The 19,196-nt window shown below is 43.0% G+C and overlaps 1 protein-coding gene across 3 annotated transcripts in view; it reads right to left on the bottom strand.

Moving 5' to 3' along the window:
• Window positions 1-1,491: 1,491 nt before the first annotated feature.
• Window positions 1,492-19,196, bottom strand: part of LOC124004352 (sodium-dependent neutral amino acid transporter SLC6A17-like) — a 29,434-nt gene continuing 11,729 nt past the window's right edge. For 2 of the 3 annotated variants that reach the window (XM_046313191.1, XM_046313190.1), the window contains exons 2-12: window positions 18,692-19,149; window positions 16,313-16,470; window positions 14,140-14,266; window positions 9,721-9,902; window positions 9,297-9,407; window positions 8,557-8,798; window positions 8,168-8,360; window positions 7,423-7,615; window positions 6,599-6,758; window positions 5,523-5,685; window positions 1,492-5,358 (exon numbers count right to left, since the gene is read on the bottom strand). In XM_046313191.1, the coding sequence (XP_046169147.1) occupies window positions 4,900-5,358; window positions 5,523-5,685; window positions 6,599-6,758; window positions 7,423-7,615; window positions 8,168-8,360; window positions 8,557-8,798; window positions 9,297-9,407; window positions 9,721-9,902; window positions 14,140-14,266; window positions 16,313-16,470; window positions 18,692-18,971 (2,268 nt within the window). In that variant the 5' untranslated portion in view covers window positions 18,972-19,149 and the 3' untranslated portion in view covers window positions 1,492-4,899. The remainder of the gene's footprint in view (window positions 5,359-5,522; window positions 5,686-6,598; window positions 6,759-7,422; window positions 7,616-8,167; window positions 8,361-8,556; window positions 8,799-9,296; window positions 9,408-9,720; window positions 9,903-14,139; window positions 14,267-16,312; window positions 16,471-18,691; window positions 19,150-19,196) is intronic. The other variant, XM_046313192.1, reaches the window with a different exon arrangement.

Raw genomic sequence — 19,196 nt, 5'->3', positions numbered from 1 at the left:
AAAGGGAGTATTTATAATGAATTTAAACGTGAATAAATGATCCTTGTGAACCATGACATTTCCCATTTTCTGTGTGTACAATATGTTCCTCTGTGTACAGTACTACATGAGAGTGAGAACATGTGTGATGGGGTTCCACTGTGGCCATGGTTATGTCCTAGTTTATTCGTTTTAGGAAACCCTATCCTCCCATGTTCTATTTATTATTTATACACTAAACACAGTGTTCCAAGACAAGGTCCAGCCAAATCTAGCTATCTAGATTAAGTCAGAAGTTTACATGCACTTAGGTTGGAGTCATCAAATTCGTTTTTCAACCACTCCACAAATTTCTTGTTAACCAATTATAGTTTTGGCAAGTCGGTTAGGACATCTACTTTGTGCATGACACAAGTTATTTTTCCAACAATTGTTTACAGACAGATTATTTCACTTACAATTCACTGTATCACAATTCAAGTGGGTCAGAAGTGTACATCCACTAAGTTGACTGTACCTTTAAACAGCTTGGAAAATTCCTAGAAAATCATGCCATGGCTTTAGAAGCTTCTGATAGGCTAATTGACATCATTTGAGTACATTTGAGGTGTACCTGTGGATGTAGTTCAAGGCCTACCTTCAAACTCAGTGCCCCTTTGCTTGACATCATGGGAAAATCTAAAGAAATCAGCCAAGAAAAAAAATTGTAGACCTCCACAAGTCTGGTTCATCCTTGGGAGCAGTTTCCAAGCGGCTGAATGTACCACGTTCATCTGTACAAACAATATTACGTAAGTATAAGCACCATGGGACCACGCAGCCATCAGGAAACCACTGCTCCAAAACCCACCATTAAAAAGTCAGACTACGGTTTGCAACTGCAAATGGGGACTAATATCGAACTTTTTGAGGAAATGTCCTCTGGACTGATGAAACAACAATAGCACTGTTTGGCCATAATGACCATCGTTATATTTGGAGGAAAAAGCATGCTTCCAAAGTTGTAGCAAAATGGCTTAATGTTAACAAAGCCAAGGTATTGGAGTTGCCATCACATCCCATAGAAAGTTTGTGGGCAGAACTGAAAAAGCGTGTGCGAGCAAGGAGGCCTACAAATCTGACTCAGTTACACCAGCTTTGTCAGGAAGAATGGGCCAACATCCACCCAACTTATTGTGGGAAGCTTGTGGAAGGCTACCCGAAACGTTTGACCCAAGTTAAACAATTTATAGGCAATACTACCAAATACTAATCGAGTGTATGTAAACTTCTGACCCACTGGGAATGTGATGAAAGAAATGAAAGCTGAAATAAATCATTCTCTCTACCATTATTCTGACATTTCACATTCTTAAAATAAAGTGGTGATCCTAGCTGATCTAAGACAGACAATTTTTACTAGGATTAAATGTCAAGAATTGTGAAAAACTGAGTTTAAATGTATTTGGCTAAGGTGTATGTAAACTTCTGACTTCAACTGTCTTGTCCTAAAAGTTCCACACAAATCACTTCCAAGTTGTTTATTCTTTATTGATATGTGCAGTTATATCCACAAATCATTATTACACATGTAGCTTCAATACTGTACAATCATCATGGCTGAAGAGAGAGTGCTTGGTAAGGCCCTGCACCCACTTATTATCAGAAGAAATCTACACTAACACAGATTCAGACACACAAATCCACAAATCCACACACTCATATATTATGTTGAGATTCACTATAACACTTTAGCTACAAAGGGGCAGTGTCTGACCACTATTTATTTTCCCTATAGAGGTTGTATCCTCCCATCCCGTAGCTCCAGCAGTATAATATATATATAATAAGATATTGCTTTAACACAGACTGTACCTAAGCTAGGGCAAACATTGAGCGTACCAATATGCAGACAGAACAAAAAGAAAACAATACTTATTTTAGATTAAGTGAAAAAGTGCTTTCATATTCACATTCAATAGTATTTTCTTCCACATGATCTGTTAAAACAGTTCTGCAGTGTTAAGACATTTAAATATTTCACAAGTTTTGTTCTATCTTTATAATAATTTGATTGTTATTGGTTGTAGAATCCTACAGACACTAATATTTACAGACTTTTAATGTGAGCGATTTCGACATGGTACAATTACAAGAGCAACTGGCTCCAGGCCAATGACTAAAACAAAGCTTGACTAGAACTTAAACCAAAGACTGGTGGGATAGTGCAGTAACCTACTGTATGGAGATGCTTATTCATGTGTTCTTATCTGGAGGGCTACGCCTCTTTATAAGCAGCTGAGAGAGGAACGCATGAGAACCAGAGCTCGCCAGAGTTCGACAATATACCATCATAAAGTCTACATTGGGATCCCACAAGGTAAACGTACTGTACCCCCCCCCCAAACCATCTTCCAACTCATTTTACACTCCCATAATCACAGATAAGGTATACCAGCTACAAAATGGAGAAATATTCAAATATTCAATGAAATGTACACCAACATACACAGAATATTATATAGTAAAATAAATATAGTCAATTTAATCATCAACACCATGGCTTTGAACATTGTGCTAAAAAAATAAATAAAGGAATCCTCTGTAAAAAATAAAGTTAGCTAAAATGGAATAATTTTGTAAATCAATTGAGAAGAGTGACAGGTCAAGTATAGTTTTACTAAATTGGGCTATGTTGTGGGGAAAAGGTGCCTCCTTATTTAGCTTGTACTTTTGACTTATGTCAACAGCATGTTTCAAATCTTTGCTGAGTGTGTAATGAAGGTAAGTAAATGCTTACGGGAAAAGGTCTTGGCAGATTAAAACAATACTGTGTGATTGTATGAGTTCTCTATCTGGCTTGATTAGTTGAAATAGTCAAATGGAAAATTGCTCTTGGTTTAAATTCAGACAATATTAAAGCAGGAAGCACTGCCATTCTGTTTATGAGTATAAATAAATAGAGACTGCCTTACAATCCGACTTTCATCTGATTTGGTCCAATAGCGATTGCCACATTGTTTGGTCCATTACTGTAGAAGATAAGAGAAGGTGAAGTGGGGAGTTGTATTTGTGCTTAAAGGGATCCATTCATGTTGCTTTTTGTTTGTACTGTATATTCAGCTCCAGTTCTATTGGTCTGCCACGACCATAGTTTGTGCCTTAATCATCACATTGTCTCTAGTACAATCCTATTTGTGCCCATACAACTCTATTTGTGCATTCCTTATTTGTGACCATTCAAGTTTGTGCCTACATACTACAATTTGTCTTGTGTTGAATAATTATTTAAAGTGATTTGTTATGTCAATCCATTTGTGAAATTGTGCCATTTATGTGCTTGGTAGTAATTTAAACAGGGAATCATAATATGAGATTGTCAAAAATGTTTTCTGTCTGTCAGGGACTCATTTTGTAGCTTCATCTGTACCATTTAAAATTCTGACTGAACTATTCTTCTTTCAGCTTCTACATCAATAGCAGCACATTATACAGTGCATTTCTGCCTGTATTCCTCCTCTGAAATTGATGGTGATCTGTTCATGAATTTCTATGGTGTATGTACAGGATGTAGTCGACGGTATGTCCTTAATATCTAGTTTTCACTCTTTGGTGGAGGTACTGAAGTTTCTAATACACCAGCTATGCGTGGCCTGAAGTAACATTATATAACTCCTACACATAGAACTGGGCCTTTATTACCCCCCCCCCTCCCCCCCAACCCGAAACTAGCAAATAGACAATGAAGACAGTGGCTTTACAAAGCCCTCTAGACTGCAAACAATATTGTTCCTGCCTCTAAACAGTTTTAGCTGAAGCAGGTATTGCATTGAAGCGAAAGGAGGTGTGTCAAGAGCAGCGGTTCACTCAAGTGCTTCAGTGGCACACTAAATTACAAGGAAATGTTCCACATAAAATAAAGGTAAAGCATAACCACACTCTATGGCTATAATATGGTATAGAGGACGGACACTGCAATGCTTAAAAGGCTTCAAACCTGCAACAAGCATATATAGCTACTCACATTCAGTTGTCACTTAATGGCAATGTAAATATGAGGTTCCTCTACATTCCCCTGACCTCTGTCTATAATAAGCATGAAAAGCAGACCATATAACACTCCCTAGAGGCCAAATATTATGCAAATGTTAACCTGTTATGAGGTTATTAGGTTACTGTCAATCTCGTACTTTATAGTGTCATTATTATTACCTATCAATATGCGTGAGGGGAAGAAAAAAACATTTATTGGGTCCATCTCTATTGAGCCTCTTCAACTACCACTCTAAAAACATCTAGACCAGGTTTCCCCAATTACATTCAGCCGTGGGTCGGCTCTTCCTTGAGTGGATGGTCGGGGAGCCGGAACATAGTTAGAAATTATTTGTACACTGCAAATTGACCACAAGAATCCCAAACAGATATAGTATTTGACAAAAACAGAATCATTTCAAACCTTGATTACATTGGGATACGATCACATATGCCTCTCTATTTTTCCGTGGGAATATTTAGGAACATATTTCTTTAAGCTGATTTCCTGATGATTTTATGTCCAACAATGAACATGTTTGTTTATAAAAATTGGGGGGCAAAATGAAATCACCCGCGGGCCACCTTTTAGGGATCCCTGATCTAGACCAAAACATACTGGATGTTCAGCATTGCATACCCTCCAGTAGGGATTGATACATACCACTGCAACATCCCAGACACCTGAACATGTAGTTCATTGTCAAAGCAGAAGCCTGTGTGGCAGTCACCTCTGCTGCAGTAAACTCTAACCTCTGGGGCTGGGGGGGAAGGGAGAGGGGTGTCCTGCGATAAGGGTCACTGAGTGGGTGAGGGTGGTGGTTGTGGAGTTTTGGGAAGCGCTGCAGCACCCCCTGGTGGTGAGACTACATAGGGTTGAGGGTGAGATGGCCTAGGAGGGAGAGATAGTTAGGGATCTAGGGTCAGGCTAGGGGAGGGACATGAAGAAGATGGACAGTGATCATGAGTTGAACTCAGTGGTGGTGGGGGTGATAGGGGTGGTGGAGGTTGTGGGCTGATGGCGTTCTGGTAGCTTGTCCCGTAGCAGCTGTTGGGGGACAGGGAGTTAGGGTTTTCCAGGGGGTTGGTGCCGGGGGGGCCGAGGTAGGCTTGGGATGGGGGCTTAGGCGAGGGCGTCTCTCCTGGGTTTTTGCCCAGGATGGAGCGCGCCTCGTCCACCTCTTCCAGGTTGGAGATGTCCTTCATCATGCTCTTGCGATAGGAGACAGACAGCTTGTTGGAGCCGTCGGACATCAGGTTGAAATAGCGGGCGATGAAGACGACGGGGAGAGGAAGCATGGCCACCACAATGAGGGAGAAGCACATGGCCAATGCCCAGGGAGGGTAGCTCTGGAAACGCTCCTGAGCCTAAAAAGAGAGAAACAAAGTTACGAAGGGAAATAGAGTGAAAAAGAAATACCCCTGGTGCTGACTGCAAACTCTGTAACAAGGCTAATACACAAAATGTCAAAAAGTGTCAATACGAAGTGTCTATATGAAACTTTGCACTGTTTGCCAACAGGTTGACTGACCAGTTCTTCTACCCATGCATTGTACCCTGGCGGGCTGATGACCATCTCGATAACGGTGGCTGTGATGAGAACGATGAGACAACAAGGGGAGACGTACTTCCACATGTAGAAATAGAAGGCGTGGGGCCGGAAACCCAACATGTCCTCCAGGTCCTGCATAAACCTGATACACACACACACACACACACACGCACGCACGCACGCACGCATGCACGCACGCACGCACACACACACACACACACACACACACACACACACACACACACACACACACACACACACACACACACACACACACACACACACACACACACACACACACACACACACACACACACACACACACACACACACACACACACACACACACACACACAGGTGAGTTTAACATAGACCCAGCCAACTCCTTCAGTTTACAGTGTTGGGTTCTGAGAATATGAAAAGTACTTATTCATGTCACTGCAGGAGAGAGGGTAATGTATAACGTTTACATTATATCAGGGACCCTATTGAAATATTGAGTGCTTAGGGTTAGAGGGTCTACACCAGAAGGTAATGGTTATCTGTAGAAGGAAGGTATATAGTGTGTGTAATTTCGCTTGGAATGTGCTGAGTGCAGGGAAAGCAATCACATGTGGCAGGCATTGATAAGGGGAGAGAGCCATGGATTAGTAATGAAGGTGGGTTAAGATCAGGTCAGGTCACGTTAAGGGAGAAATACAAGTTTATGCCTGTGTCACTTAGTGTCCTGCCTAGCAGTAAAGATACTATGTTTGTACAGATGTGTAGGAGGAGACTAAGGAGGAAGGGTTAAATATCAGTGGTTGTGTGAAAAGGTTTTTGTCTAATGCAGTTGTATTGATCCTCTGGGAAGAATAAACTTGGTTTAAACTTTCGAAGTGTCCGTAGAGTTTTTTACTCTGAGAATTAGAACAGTATTCAGGTGTTCCTTGACTCTCTCTCAATTATTTCTTAATCTTATCCTTCCTCATATTCAACTTTCCTCTTAATACATATGAAAAACACACAGCCACTTCTGACACTACAGGGCTCTCTGAGGAGACACCATACTTTACCTCTTGGTGCCGTAGATCCAGGCCACTGACACATTCTCCAGGATGACCACGACAGTGAGAGGCAGACCAGCGGAGTAGTCATCAAACATGGTGACAAAGTAGTTCCCAGAGCGCTGGACGAAGAGGAGGCCACAGAAAAAGGCTATGATGCAGCAGCACACTGAAAGAAAAACATAGAGAGGGAATTGGAGCAAGATGAGGTAAAGGCATTCGTCAGAAAGTTTGCAGCGTCTTCAACATTTTTATCTCTTCTTCAGTGGTGGAGTTGAATAAAAGTCACATTATGTAAAAACTGTGTGGCTCCTTGGATGAGAAAGTCTTTATTTATTCAATCCATTGCTTTTATTGCTATTACTTTGTATTCAGCCTTAAAGGACTACAGCAAAAGTAGAAAAAACGACTCATCCTTTAAAATCTTAGAATTCATGAGTCTTATGTAGTTACCCCACTACGTCTTGGTGAAAAGTGCTGAATTTATGTTTGTAACGCAGTTTGCCGTTTATTGTCATGAGTCTTGCCCTGGAGGCAGAACTAAGCGGTGTCAGCTAGCAAGACCAGCTGCAGAGTCAAAATTGGCTATATCTTCAAAATTCATGAAAACAAAAATGGGTTTTTGGTCTTTATTTAAGGTTAGGGTTAGGCATTAGGGTTAGCAGTGTGGTTAGGGTTAGGTTTAAAATCAGATTTTATGCCATATTTGTGCCAACTAGTGTCCACTCTGCAGAGCTGCCTTCAGGCCAAGATTCATGACAATAAATTGCGAACCTGCATTTGTAACTATGATAGAGGAGAATGGGAGCACCACAGGGTTTTTTAGGGCTGACCTGTGAAGAGCTCCTTCTGGACTTTGTAGGTGTCGAGGACCGGCGTGGTGATGCCTGTCATGGTGCCGATCATACTGCCCAGGCCCAGGTTGATGAGCATGAAGAAGAACATGACAGACCAGAAGGGAGAGGCTGGGAAATGAGTCATGGCCTCGGTGAAGGCAATAAAAGCCAAGCCTGTACCTTGCACAGACTGCAGAGAAAGAGGGATGGAGAGCGAGAGTGACGCAAAGGAGAGAGGGCGCAAAAGAAGACCAAAGAGATTGTGAGAGAGAGAGAGAGAGAGAGAGAGAGAGAGAGAGAGAGAGAGAGAGAGAGAGAGAGAGAGAGAGAGAGAGAGAGAGAGAGAGAGAGAGAGAGAGAGAGAGAGAGAGAGAGAGAGAGAGAGAGAGAGAGAGGAAGGAAAGGAAGGAAAAAAAAGTTTGATGCAGACCCGAAAACAATTAGCCTCAAACCCAAATGGATCCGACGACAACCAGATCTAGACCCAACCTGGAACCAATTATCTAGACCAGACCCGATTGGGGACAGAAGAGCCAAGAAGGATATTAGTTAAGTACAGTATAAGGATGATTATAAAATCAAATCAAAGTTTATTTGTCACGTGCGCCGAATACAACAGGTGTAGACCTTAGAGTGAAATACTTACTTAAAAAGCCTAGTTGGTTTGGTGTTGTGAAACTGGTTCATATTTAGACCCAGTTTCGATGAGATAGAGCTCAGAGACCAGACAGACAGACTGTACCTTGTTAAGCTCATCCTCCAGGACACAGGGGTCCAGGCTCAGCTCGGCGAAGCTGCCCTCCTTCACCGTCTTGATGACGGCGTATATCTCAGCGTAGTCTACGGTGGACAGCTGGGAGAAGTTCACGTGTGGCGGAATGAGGTCATGACTCAGGACGTTAGAGTTCAGGTAGCCAAGGATCTTCTCTCCATTCCTGAAGAGACCACAGGGAAACATGGTCGATAGAGCACAAGATGAAGATCACCGCAAAAGTCCTGAATCTGATCACAGAGAAGGCATGATAATAAATATATGGTGCGAGGAAAGAGTCGTTTAATTCTGTATAAGACAGCTTGAATTCCCTCCACCATCACTATAGACGGCTGCTAGGGCATTTGTTTTGAACTCACTCCATGACACACTTCTCGTTCATGAGGTTTGCCTTGAAGCCCAGCACGGCGAACACCACCAGAGTAGCCAGGATGGAGGTGACAAAGTTGATGAAGGAGACGAGCACGGCGTCAAAGTGGCAGTTGTTGTCTATCTTGTTGTAGCTGGAGAAGGCAATCACTCCACCGAAGCCCAGGCCCAGGGCAAAGAACACCTGGGTGGCTGCCTCCCTCCACACCTGGGGCTCCAGCATCTTCTCCAGCTGGAACACACAGTAACACATTGGCTGACAAACTTGGACTCAGGGTAGATGTAACATCGTTAAAGAAAATCCGGGACACTCAAATGAGTATGATATTTTACGTTTGTACGTTATGTATTAATTTGTGGATGTCCATCATACATTTCATATGATATGTTATGCATTACAATATGTACGATGTGTTACAAATTCCATGTTAGATAGGTGGCTAATTGGTTATAATCATTCAACATTTTTATAAACTCTTTCAGTATAGTAGATCTGTCTTTTCCCATAAATGACAGCATACAACTGCAATGGAAGCTTCTCTCTGTGTGTGTGTGTGTGTGTGTGTGTGTGTGTGTGTGTGTGTGTGTGTGTGTGTGTGTGTGTGTGTGTGTGTGTGTGTGTGTGTGTGTGTGTGTGTGTGTGTGTGTGTGTGTGTGTGTGTGTGTGTGTGTGTGTGTGTGTGTGTGTGTGTGTGTGTGTGCGCGTGTAACGGGCTCCTCTGAATCTCACCTTGGGAGTGAACATGTGTGCAATGCCATCGACAGCACCCTTCAACAGCAAACCTCTCACCAGGAAACAGAAGAGCACCACGTAGGGAAACAGCGAGCTGAAGTACATCACCTGACAGACCACAGGAAACAACTTAGTCACACATTCTGTACAATAACTAAACTATACATGCCAGAGGAAGGTAGGAATCCAGTCCAGTCGGCTATTATTCCAGTGCAATTTTTAGTCATGTCATGTTCTTAAATCATATATCTTCTCTACACTCTTTTGACTCTCCCCCCAACACCCCCTGCCCCTCTTCCTGATGCCCCCTGCCCCTGCCCCTCTCCCGCCACATCAACTGTCCCTCTACCCATACCCCCTGCCCCTCTCCACCCACACCCTGCCCACCAACACTCCACTTCCTCCCCACAGCGCTCCCTACCTTCCCGGAGGACGCAATGCCTCTGATGACAGCTAGGCAGACGATGATCCAGGCCACCAGCAGAGACAGGGTCATCTTGACGTTCAGGCCGCCGCTGTCTGCGATGGTGCTGGTGGTGTTCAGAGTCTGGCGGTACCAGAAGTAGGTGGTGGCCGAGCTTTTCTCACACTCAGGCTCCACGACTGCAGAGGGGTGAGGGGAAGGGGGGTGGTCAGAGAGAGGGGAGGGAGAGAGAGAGGGAGAGGAGGGATATGATAGGGAGAGTAAAGGGATAGGGGTAGTGGAAGGGAGAAAGATAGAGAAAATAAAATGAGGGGAATAAAATGAGGGAGAGACTGTTTACACAGGAACCAAATCCCCTCTCCCCCCTGGATTGGTTCTCCCAGATGTACATTAGCAAGGTAAACAAGGTCGTCCTTGTACTTGGTATGCACAGCGTGAGCCCTCATTCAAGACACTTGGCATTTTTCACTGTGCATATTTTCACCTTTTATAATTCAACCTTGGGGAAATGATTACATGCATCTAAGTCTGGAGAAAGCAGTCTTACAGACGTATTACAGAAATATATGCATAAGCACACACACGCATGCGAGAACATGCAGGCACGCATACACAGAAAAAATATGCCCACACAGACACATGCACTCACAGAAATTGCCAGGTCACCTAAACGTACCAGTCTCTATTTATGTCAGGTAGATGGCAATGTTCAGCAGAGGAAATCACGGTGGCCTCCCATTATTCTATTTTTATCTTCTGTCTATGAGTGATGGCATTCCAGGTTACATGCAGTAACTCTGACTGTCAGCATCTCTCATCTCCCTTCTTCTTACTCCTCCACTCCTGCAAGTCACTCCAGAAGCACAGAACTGTATTCAAAGTGAACGCTAGGTCTGAACGACCTTGGTCTCTGTGTTTAGCTGATCTGACCCTGCCCATATCAATGTGAACCACAGTTTATCTGAAGTGTTTACTGCAGACAGGTGACCATGGGGCCAGGTCAGAGTGGGTGCAGAGCAGCGTGGTTCTGGGGTCCCACACACCTGCATGAAGGATAGGGTCTACCTTTCTCTACAGATGTACAGTGGCAAGAAAAAGTATGTGAACCCTTTGGAGTTACCTGGACTTCTGCATAAATTGGTCATAAAATATAATTTGATCTAAGTCAAAACAATAAATAAACACAGTCTGCTTAAACTAATAACACACAAACAATGATACGTTTTCATGTCTTTATTGAACACACAGTATAAACATTTACAGTGTTGGATGGAAAACGTATGTGAACCCTTTAATAACTGGTTGACCCTGCAATAAACTCAACCAAACGTTTCCTGTAGTTGCGGATCAGACCTGCACAACGATCAAAAGGAATTTGGGACCATTCATCTTTACAAAACTGTTTCAGTTCAGCAATATTCTTGGGATGTCTGGTGTGATCTGCTCTTGAGGTCATTCCACAGCATCTCAATCGGGTTGAGGTCAGGACTCTGACTGGGCTAATCCAGGAGGTGTATTTTCTTCTGTGGAAGCCATTCTGTTGTTGATTTACTTCTGTGTTTTGGGTCGTTGTCCTGTTGCATCACCCAACTTCTGTTGAGTTTCAATTGGTGGACAGATAGCCAAACATTCTCCTGAAAAATGCCTTGATAAAATTGGGAATTCATTTTTCCGTCAATAATAACAAGCTGTCCAGGCCCTGAGGCAGCAAAGCAGCCCCAAACCATGATGCTCCCTCCACCATACTTTACAGTTGGGATGAGGTTTTGATGTTGATGTGCTGTGCCTTTTTTTCTCCACACATAGTGTTGTGTGTTCCTTCCAAACAACTCAACTTTAGTTTAATCTGTCCACAGAATATTTGTCCAGAAGTGCTGTGGAACATCCAGGTGCTATTTTGTGAACTTCAGACGTGCAGCAATGTTTTCTTGGCATCTTCCATGGTGTCCTCCCATGAACACGCATCCTTGTTTAGTGTTTTACATATCGTCGACTCGTCAACAGAGATGTTAGCATGTTTCAGAGATTTCTGTAAGTCTTTAGCTGACACTCTAGGATTCTTCTTAACCCCATTGAGCATTCTGCGCTGTGCTCTTGCAGTCATCTCTGCATGTCGGCCACTTCCAGGGAGAGTAGCAACAGTGAATAGACTATTTGTCTGTCCGTGGACTGATGAACATCAAGGCTTTTAGAGATACTTTAGTAACCCTTTCCAGCTTTATGCAAGTCAACAATTCTTAATCTTAGGTCTTCTGGGATCTCTTTTGTTCGAGGCGTGGTTCACATCAAGCAATGCTTATTGTGAATAGCAAAGTCAAATTTTGTGAGTGTTTTTATATAGGGAAGGGCAGCTCTAACCAATCTCTTCTCATTGATTAGACTCCAGGTTAGCTGACTCCAATTAGCTTTTGGAAAAGTTTAAGGGTTAGCCTAGGGGTTCAGATACTTTTTCCAACCTGCACTGTGAATGTTTAAATGATGTACTGTATTCAATATAGACAGCAGACTGTTTGTCTATTGTTGTGACTAAAATGAGATCAGATCAAACGTTATGACTAATTTATGCAGAAACCAGATAATTCAAGGGTTCACATACTTTTTATTGCCACTGTAGGGTCTTCATTTGAGACAGTTTGCTACAGCAAGAAAATAATCCTGCAGCAACAGGAAATGTGAATTATTATGTGGATTATAATTAATGGACATTTTTGTAGGGGTTGATACTTGATATTCCCTTATGAAAAATGTTAAAGTGGAAATTACAGACTTCAGAAGCCTGTTTAAAACTCACATACACTGCAAGTTCTCCTGCAACAGGGTGATCAAATGAACCATGGCCATGGCGAGAGGTCACTTTTTCCACACAGAATTGAAGATAATTCTACAGACAAGCTGTAATGCCACTGTGGAAAAACTCAAATACTGTAGTGTAGGCGTGTGGCATGGTGTAGTAAACCACCATTTTTAAAGAGTAAACCTATACAATACTAACATCTGTGTGTGTAGTACTGTATGATTACCAGTGCCTCCAGGATATCGCTGGGACTTTGTGATATTTGTGGACAAAAATGCTTGATTTTGCTGCAGCAATTCTGACATTTTGCATGGCAATATGTGATGATTTTGTCCAATTTGTTTGCGAAAATGCACTGATGGGAGGAAACGTTTGTTGACGTTGAACCATATTATAAGATAAATGTGCGGCGATTGGTTGTAAATTGCGAGCCTTCTTTTTTGTACTGCGGTGATGGGTCAGTTTCATGCAATAATATTGCAATGATTTGATTGTTTTACGAGGAAATACTGTGGTGCTTGGTCAAATTTGCAAACCCTCACATAATATGCGGCGAATGGTTCATTTTGCGATCGCAGAATCACGGAGGGACTAGATAGTAAGATGAAGACTTGCAACACGCCTGTCTGTCAGTGTTTAATTTAATTATTTTTATTTTACCTTTATTTAACCAGGCAAGTCAGTTAAGAACACATTCTTATTTTCAATGACGGCCTGGGAACAGTGGGTTAACTGCCTGTTCAGGGGCAGAACGACAGATTTGTACCTTGTCAGCTCGGGGGTTTGAACACGCAACCATCCGGTTACTAGTCCAACGCTCAAACCACTAGGCTACCCTGCCGCCCCATCTGTCAGTGTAAGAACCCTTCTGTTGGTGCAGGACTATCTAACCAGCTACAGCTGCTCTCCTCCCTGGTGGCTGACTGTCTTTATACTGCTGAGTCATGTGAGGAGCAGAGAGGAGAGGAGAGAGGAGAGGAGAGGAGAGGAGAGGAGAGGAGAGGAGAGGAGAGGAGAGGAGAGGAGAGGAGAGGAGAGGAGAGGAGAGGAGAGGAGAGGAGAGGAGAGGAGAGGAGAGGAGAGGAGAGGAGAGGAGAGGAGAGGAGAGGAGAGGAGAGAGAGAGGAGAGGAGAGCGCTGAGCGATTCTTGGAACCGCTGGGATTGTATTATCACCACCTCTAATCTAAGTCTCAAAGGACTTTAATCTGGATTATGTCCATCTGAGTCATGAAGGATCCTCATAAATAAGCTAACACCATCAGCTGATCTAGTTAGATGTGTGATTCAGTGCCAGCCTGGCCAAAACTGGATTGAACTGGAAGATTGAATTACAAAACAAAAATGTGTGTTTCTCTCATTATTCTACAGGGCATAATGAGTGTGGATAACAAGATGGAAATTAGTCATATCTGATTAATCAAATACAGGCCTTATTAAAAAAGGAGAGAGGTTTAATTCAATATTCATTGAATCCTTTCTAGTTTGTGGGACAAACCACATTGGTCATGGTCACCCAGCCGCTTGGACTTTATCAAACAGTTCAGAGGAGTTATATGACTCCGTTCTCTTTGCCCTCTGCATCTCTCCTCCGTCCCGATGTTCAGATCTGGAATCCACTCACTGGCTAATGATCCATTCCTCCTGATAGGGCATTCGGCCCATGGCAGTGGGTACTGGAAGGACTGGAAGAAGTAGAAGATGCTCCAGCCGATGATGACGTTGTAGTAGAGCCCCACAAAGCCACACACCTGGAATGTAGGAGAGGCAGAGTCTGTTAGAGTAAGAAAGTCCAATGGAATTCACAATTACCCCTGAGGTGCTCCTCTGCACAAGTCCCTGTCACTGTTGGTTGATGCCACTCTTTCAGTCAAATGGCAACTGCATGTGTGAATATCGATATATACACTACTGTACCGTGAGAGGCAATTTCAATATATTTCTCATTCAGATGGTCTATATAGGCAGGAGTATGTTGTTTTCTCATGTTCCTAGGGTGACAGATAGCCTAGTGGTTACAAGCATTGGGCCAGTGACCAAAAGGTCTCTGGTTTGAATACCAGAGCCGACTATGTTAAAAATCTATCAATGTGCCCTCGAGCAAGGCTCTTAACAAGAACTGGCTATTAGGATAAGAGTGTAATCAGGATAAGAGTTTCTGCTAAATCTTCTGAGCATCCATGTCAACAAAGGACAGGCAGAAGCTAAACAAGGTTGGGAAATCCATTAATAATTGAAGTACACTCTTTCAGCCATTTCCACAGTGATCTCTTAAGAGGTATTTATAGCTGCCACTCGCAGTCACATACATCACCAACGAGGGGTTGTCTCTCTCTCACACCCTAACCCTCCCTACCATCTCTGCCTGGCTCTCATTATCTAGGGCATTATCCATATTACTCATCTTTATAGTCATTTTCTACGTTACTGACATACAACCTTCTATGTCACATCTTATGGAATGAAGAATGTGAGATAGCTTTCTCCATCATAATAACAGAGAGTATGTTTGTTTTGAGCTGTGTAAGGTGATGCAGACATGGGGAACCATGTTTAGAGCTGTTATGCTCAATTAGATCAAGGTATATCTATCTATCCCCTAAAGAGAGTTTGCCTCATTCGTGATTATACATTCCAGTTCAGATTTACACAAGGTCTATTTCCTCTCACAATATTCAGAAATGGACAGTGAAAGCTTCCAACATAAATGATCCACATATCTCTTGTTAAAGCGGGAGGTTGACATGTTATGTGATGTTGTGACAATTAGATTATGTGAGTCACAAAATGTCCAATATGCCAAATTCAAGACCTGGAGTAGTTTAAATTGATAAATCCTATCAAACTGGCAAATACACAAAGCATGATCAACAGCTTTTTATCTTAAAAGCCCAGTGCAGTCAGAATTAATGTCCCCCTAATGTTTTGTATCATAATGTACAGCAAGTGATGAAACGAACAATGTAAAAGTAAAGAAATTTGATCAGTGTTATTTCCTGATAGTTGCTGGTTGAAATTACAATCTGCTCAGAACCTTCTAATCAGCAGGTTCCAAACCTCTCTGCCAATAACAGCTAGTTTTCAGATTACATATCCCGCCCCCTCCCCACTCAGACCACTCCCAGACAGTCCAAGCAAAATTCTAGCTTGAGAAATAGTTTTTTGCTAAAAAGTTGTTTTTTCTTTTTAACCCTTTTAATGGAAAACTATTACAGTGAAGCACTTAACTATTCCCTAGAAAAATTTGACATTGAGATAAAAATGACTGAATTGGGCCTTTAAAGAGATCCGGGTTGGAGGGTGTTAAATAGAGTGCTGGCGACAGCACCGCAATGCATGTGGTAAAAACAGTATGCTAAGGCAGCCAAGCATGGAGTTAGTCAGGGGAGAGGCCACAAAGTGTTGGTATATGCAGAAAATAGTATACTTAATAAATCACACAGTCACTGACGTAGGGAGTTTCTATTGAAATCAGAGCTCATTCAACGAAGCCCCCGGTGATAAACCCCACATCCAGCATCCATTATCCTTATCACACTGATTGACCCTCTCTGTTTCCCAGTGCACTGTGGTCAGTCACACTGTTTTTCTCTTGGGACACAGTCTATTTTGTTACGTGGAACAAGCACTTCAGAACATAAACAGATTACATAACCAAAATCATGTTAAAACTTATAGCATTATGTATCTGATGATTGGAGAGTGATCAGTTAAACTGATTGCCAGTCTCAACTTCAACCAAAGGGTGATATAAGAGGCAACCTTAAACCAAAGACACCATCCTCACTGTCACTCACCATTAGACTGGACACCCCTATCCCACCCAGTTGGGGGCACACGTAGTTCCACACCCCGATGCTCCCACGTCGGATCTTCTGGCCCACCGCTAGCTCCAGGAAGAAGAGCGGGACGCCGATGAGGATGAGGAGGATGAAATACGGAACCAGATAGGCACCTGAAAGAAAGGGGTCAAAGTGATCATGCTATATTTCTCCCAATAGACTATTAGGTACACGAGTAGTACACATACTGTATGTGTGATATTAAATCAAATCAAATCAAGTTTTCTTTGTCACATACACATGGTTAGCAGATGTTAATGCGAGTGTAGCGAAATGCTTTTGCTTCTAGTTCCGACAATGCAGTAATAACCAACGAGTAATCTAACTAATGTGTATGTGTGATATTACAGTACTAAGCATTGTGTAAAACGTGGAACACCTTTCCCTTGAAATAATGCACAAGTTTCAATTGTCTCCCTTGCTGAATCAATGGAGATACTTAACATTTACTGTGGACCCTGGCTCTATTCTTTTGAGCTGTTTCTAGAACACTAATTAGAATGAATTGTGTATCATTACAAAGCCAGAGGGGAAGGGGAGAGAGAGGTGGACAGGCTGGGTAACAGGAAGACAAGCCCTCTAGTTGATGGTCATGAAGTCCAACTCAGTGAGTCAGGGGAGAGCCTCAGGACACTATGGTGTCTGTCTGTTTGTACTTGACAGTTCTGCATCACTTGTCACTATTACTCTCCCACCCTGCAAGTCAGAGCCCATCCAACCAGTGATTTACGAAGGTCTATTTTAGTATTTGATTTGAATTATGGGGGATGTCTAAATCTGGTGCTTCCCAGCTTAATCCAAGAGAGGCTTAATCTGGATGTTATTGTGGTGATCATCAGGATGATAAGATTTACGCTGGAGCACTATCACTAATAATACTTCAGGAGTACCAGTTACATAGCCTAGAGCTCATAACCCACTGGACACAGACAGCAGTTCCAAGTCTTGTTTTAATTGAGTTGTTACTAATGTCAATTCAACATGAGATCAAGAAGAAATAAAAACAGGTCATTGGATGTAGGTAAGAAATTAGATTGTTTTTTAAATATATAACTTTTTGCAATAAAGTTGCAGCCTATCTGAACTTGGGCCAGCTAACAGTCTTGATATACTGTATAGCACGGAAACTGAGGTAAAGACGTGTATGAAAGAGAAGCAGAGAACGCTGGAAGGGGAGATGGAGAGAGAGGGGGAAGAAGGCCCATAGCGATAACCACCTAACACCACAGAGCCATTTAATGTGGCTGTAATTTGCTGCCTGGAGGTAAATTAGGGAGTGAAAGATGTTCGTTCTCCTGGTCACACGACGAGGCTGCTTGGGTATAGGAGCCTTTAAATCCTGCCTATTAGCAATAAATCAGAAAGAGAAGGTGTGAGAGAACAGGGCCGGTGAACCAAACACATCAGTCATTATCTGGTGAAGACAGGGAGACCGTGAGGTTTCGGAGGTGAATTGAGCATGCCTAATCGTCATTTCTATGACCAGAGGTAAGAGATGTGGTGTTTTATGCTGCTGTTATGGTCAGAGGTGTGATGCTCATTAAAACTGATGGGGCATGTTTTTATCCATTTATGGTAGAGCGGTTAGGTTAGAGCAAGGGAGTGCAGAAACTAAATTTAGCACATTCTGGAAAAACACTGTCAAGTACAAAACATACAATAGTAGGAAATCTGAGCCATTTCCACTAGATGGGCCAGCTGCAAAGTCAAAGTTGGCCTTTGTGTAATGTTAGGGCTAGGCATTAAGTTTTTGCAGGGTGGTTAAGGTTAGGTTAGGTTTAAAAATCAGCTAGTGACCACTCTGCAGAGCTGCCTCCAGTACACCAATGCCAACCTGCCCTAACAAATAGGGGTGTTCTGAACTACTATACCAGCAAAGACTTACAATGTGCCCCGGTAACTACACGACAAAATAAAGCAAGTCATCATCACAATACAGAGCCATTAATGTTTAATTGAGAGTATCCCTTTCATGTTGATCAGAGTATCAGTTGAGCCTTGGCCTGCTCCAGTGCCAGTAGTAATCGATAGCACAGCTATATTTAGAGTGGTGTTTGTGGAGCTGTGCTTCTCTCTTGGCAGCCCAGCCTGATTGTGATGGCAGGCCAGTGTACCTGGCATGTCATTCTTACAGTCTGGGTCACTGAGCTGCCAGGAAGCAGCCGCCGCTAGACTCTTCATCAGAGGCAGACAGGAAGATGAGGAGGAAATGACCTTGCTCATCCATTGACGTAGCTACAATAAATAATTATTGTTCTATATTTTGTGAAAGAGTTCTTCAGTTATGGTTCTATTTAGTCAGCCAGCCCTTATGGGGTGCGGTCTGCCACTCACCTCCTCCATTCTTTTGGCACAGGTAAGGGAAGCGCCAGACGTTTCCTAGCCCCACAGAGAAGCCCACCTGGGCCAGAATGTACTGAAGTTTGCTGTTCCAGGCTGGGCGGCCATCGTTCTCGGGGGGCTCGAGAACAATCTTCTTCCCGGGTAACCCTCCAACATTCAGAGAACTGTTCTTGTAGTCGAGCGGCGCTTCGTGAGCGAGCAGGTCTGCCACCGACTCTGTGACATGCTCACTGGTATGCTCACGCTGCGTCACCTTAGTGTTCTTACGCATCAGGGATGCTGAGGGGGGAGCTGGGAGGGGGTCGGCGGAGAGAGAGATAGACAGAGAGACAGAAAGAGAGGGAGAGTTCAGAGTGTACTGTAGGTATGAAGTAGAGGGGTTGGATACTAGGTGCCAGACTTTGAGAAGAGAGAGAGAGCGCAGGGCTCCAGATTTGGGCTTTGTGGTCCTGTGAGAGAAAAACAAATTAAATCTGTCACTGCAAGTCACTTGACG

Source organism: Oncorhynchus gorbuscha, linkage group LG18, assembly GCF_021184085.1.
Source record: "Oncorhynchus gorbuscha isolate QuinsamMale2020 ecotype Even-year linkage group LG18, OgorEven_v1.0, whole genome shotgun sequence".
Classification (NCBI taxonomy): Eukaryota; Metazoa; Chordata; class Actinopteri; order Salmoniformes; family Salmonidae; genus Oncorhynchus; species Oncorhynchus gorbuscha.
The sequence above is the reverse complement of the archived record's forward strand: the minus strand, read 5'-3'. Positions and strand labels throughout refer to the sequence as shown.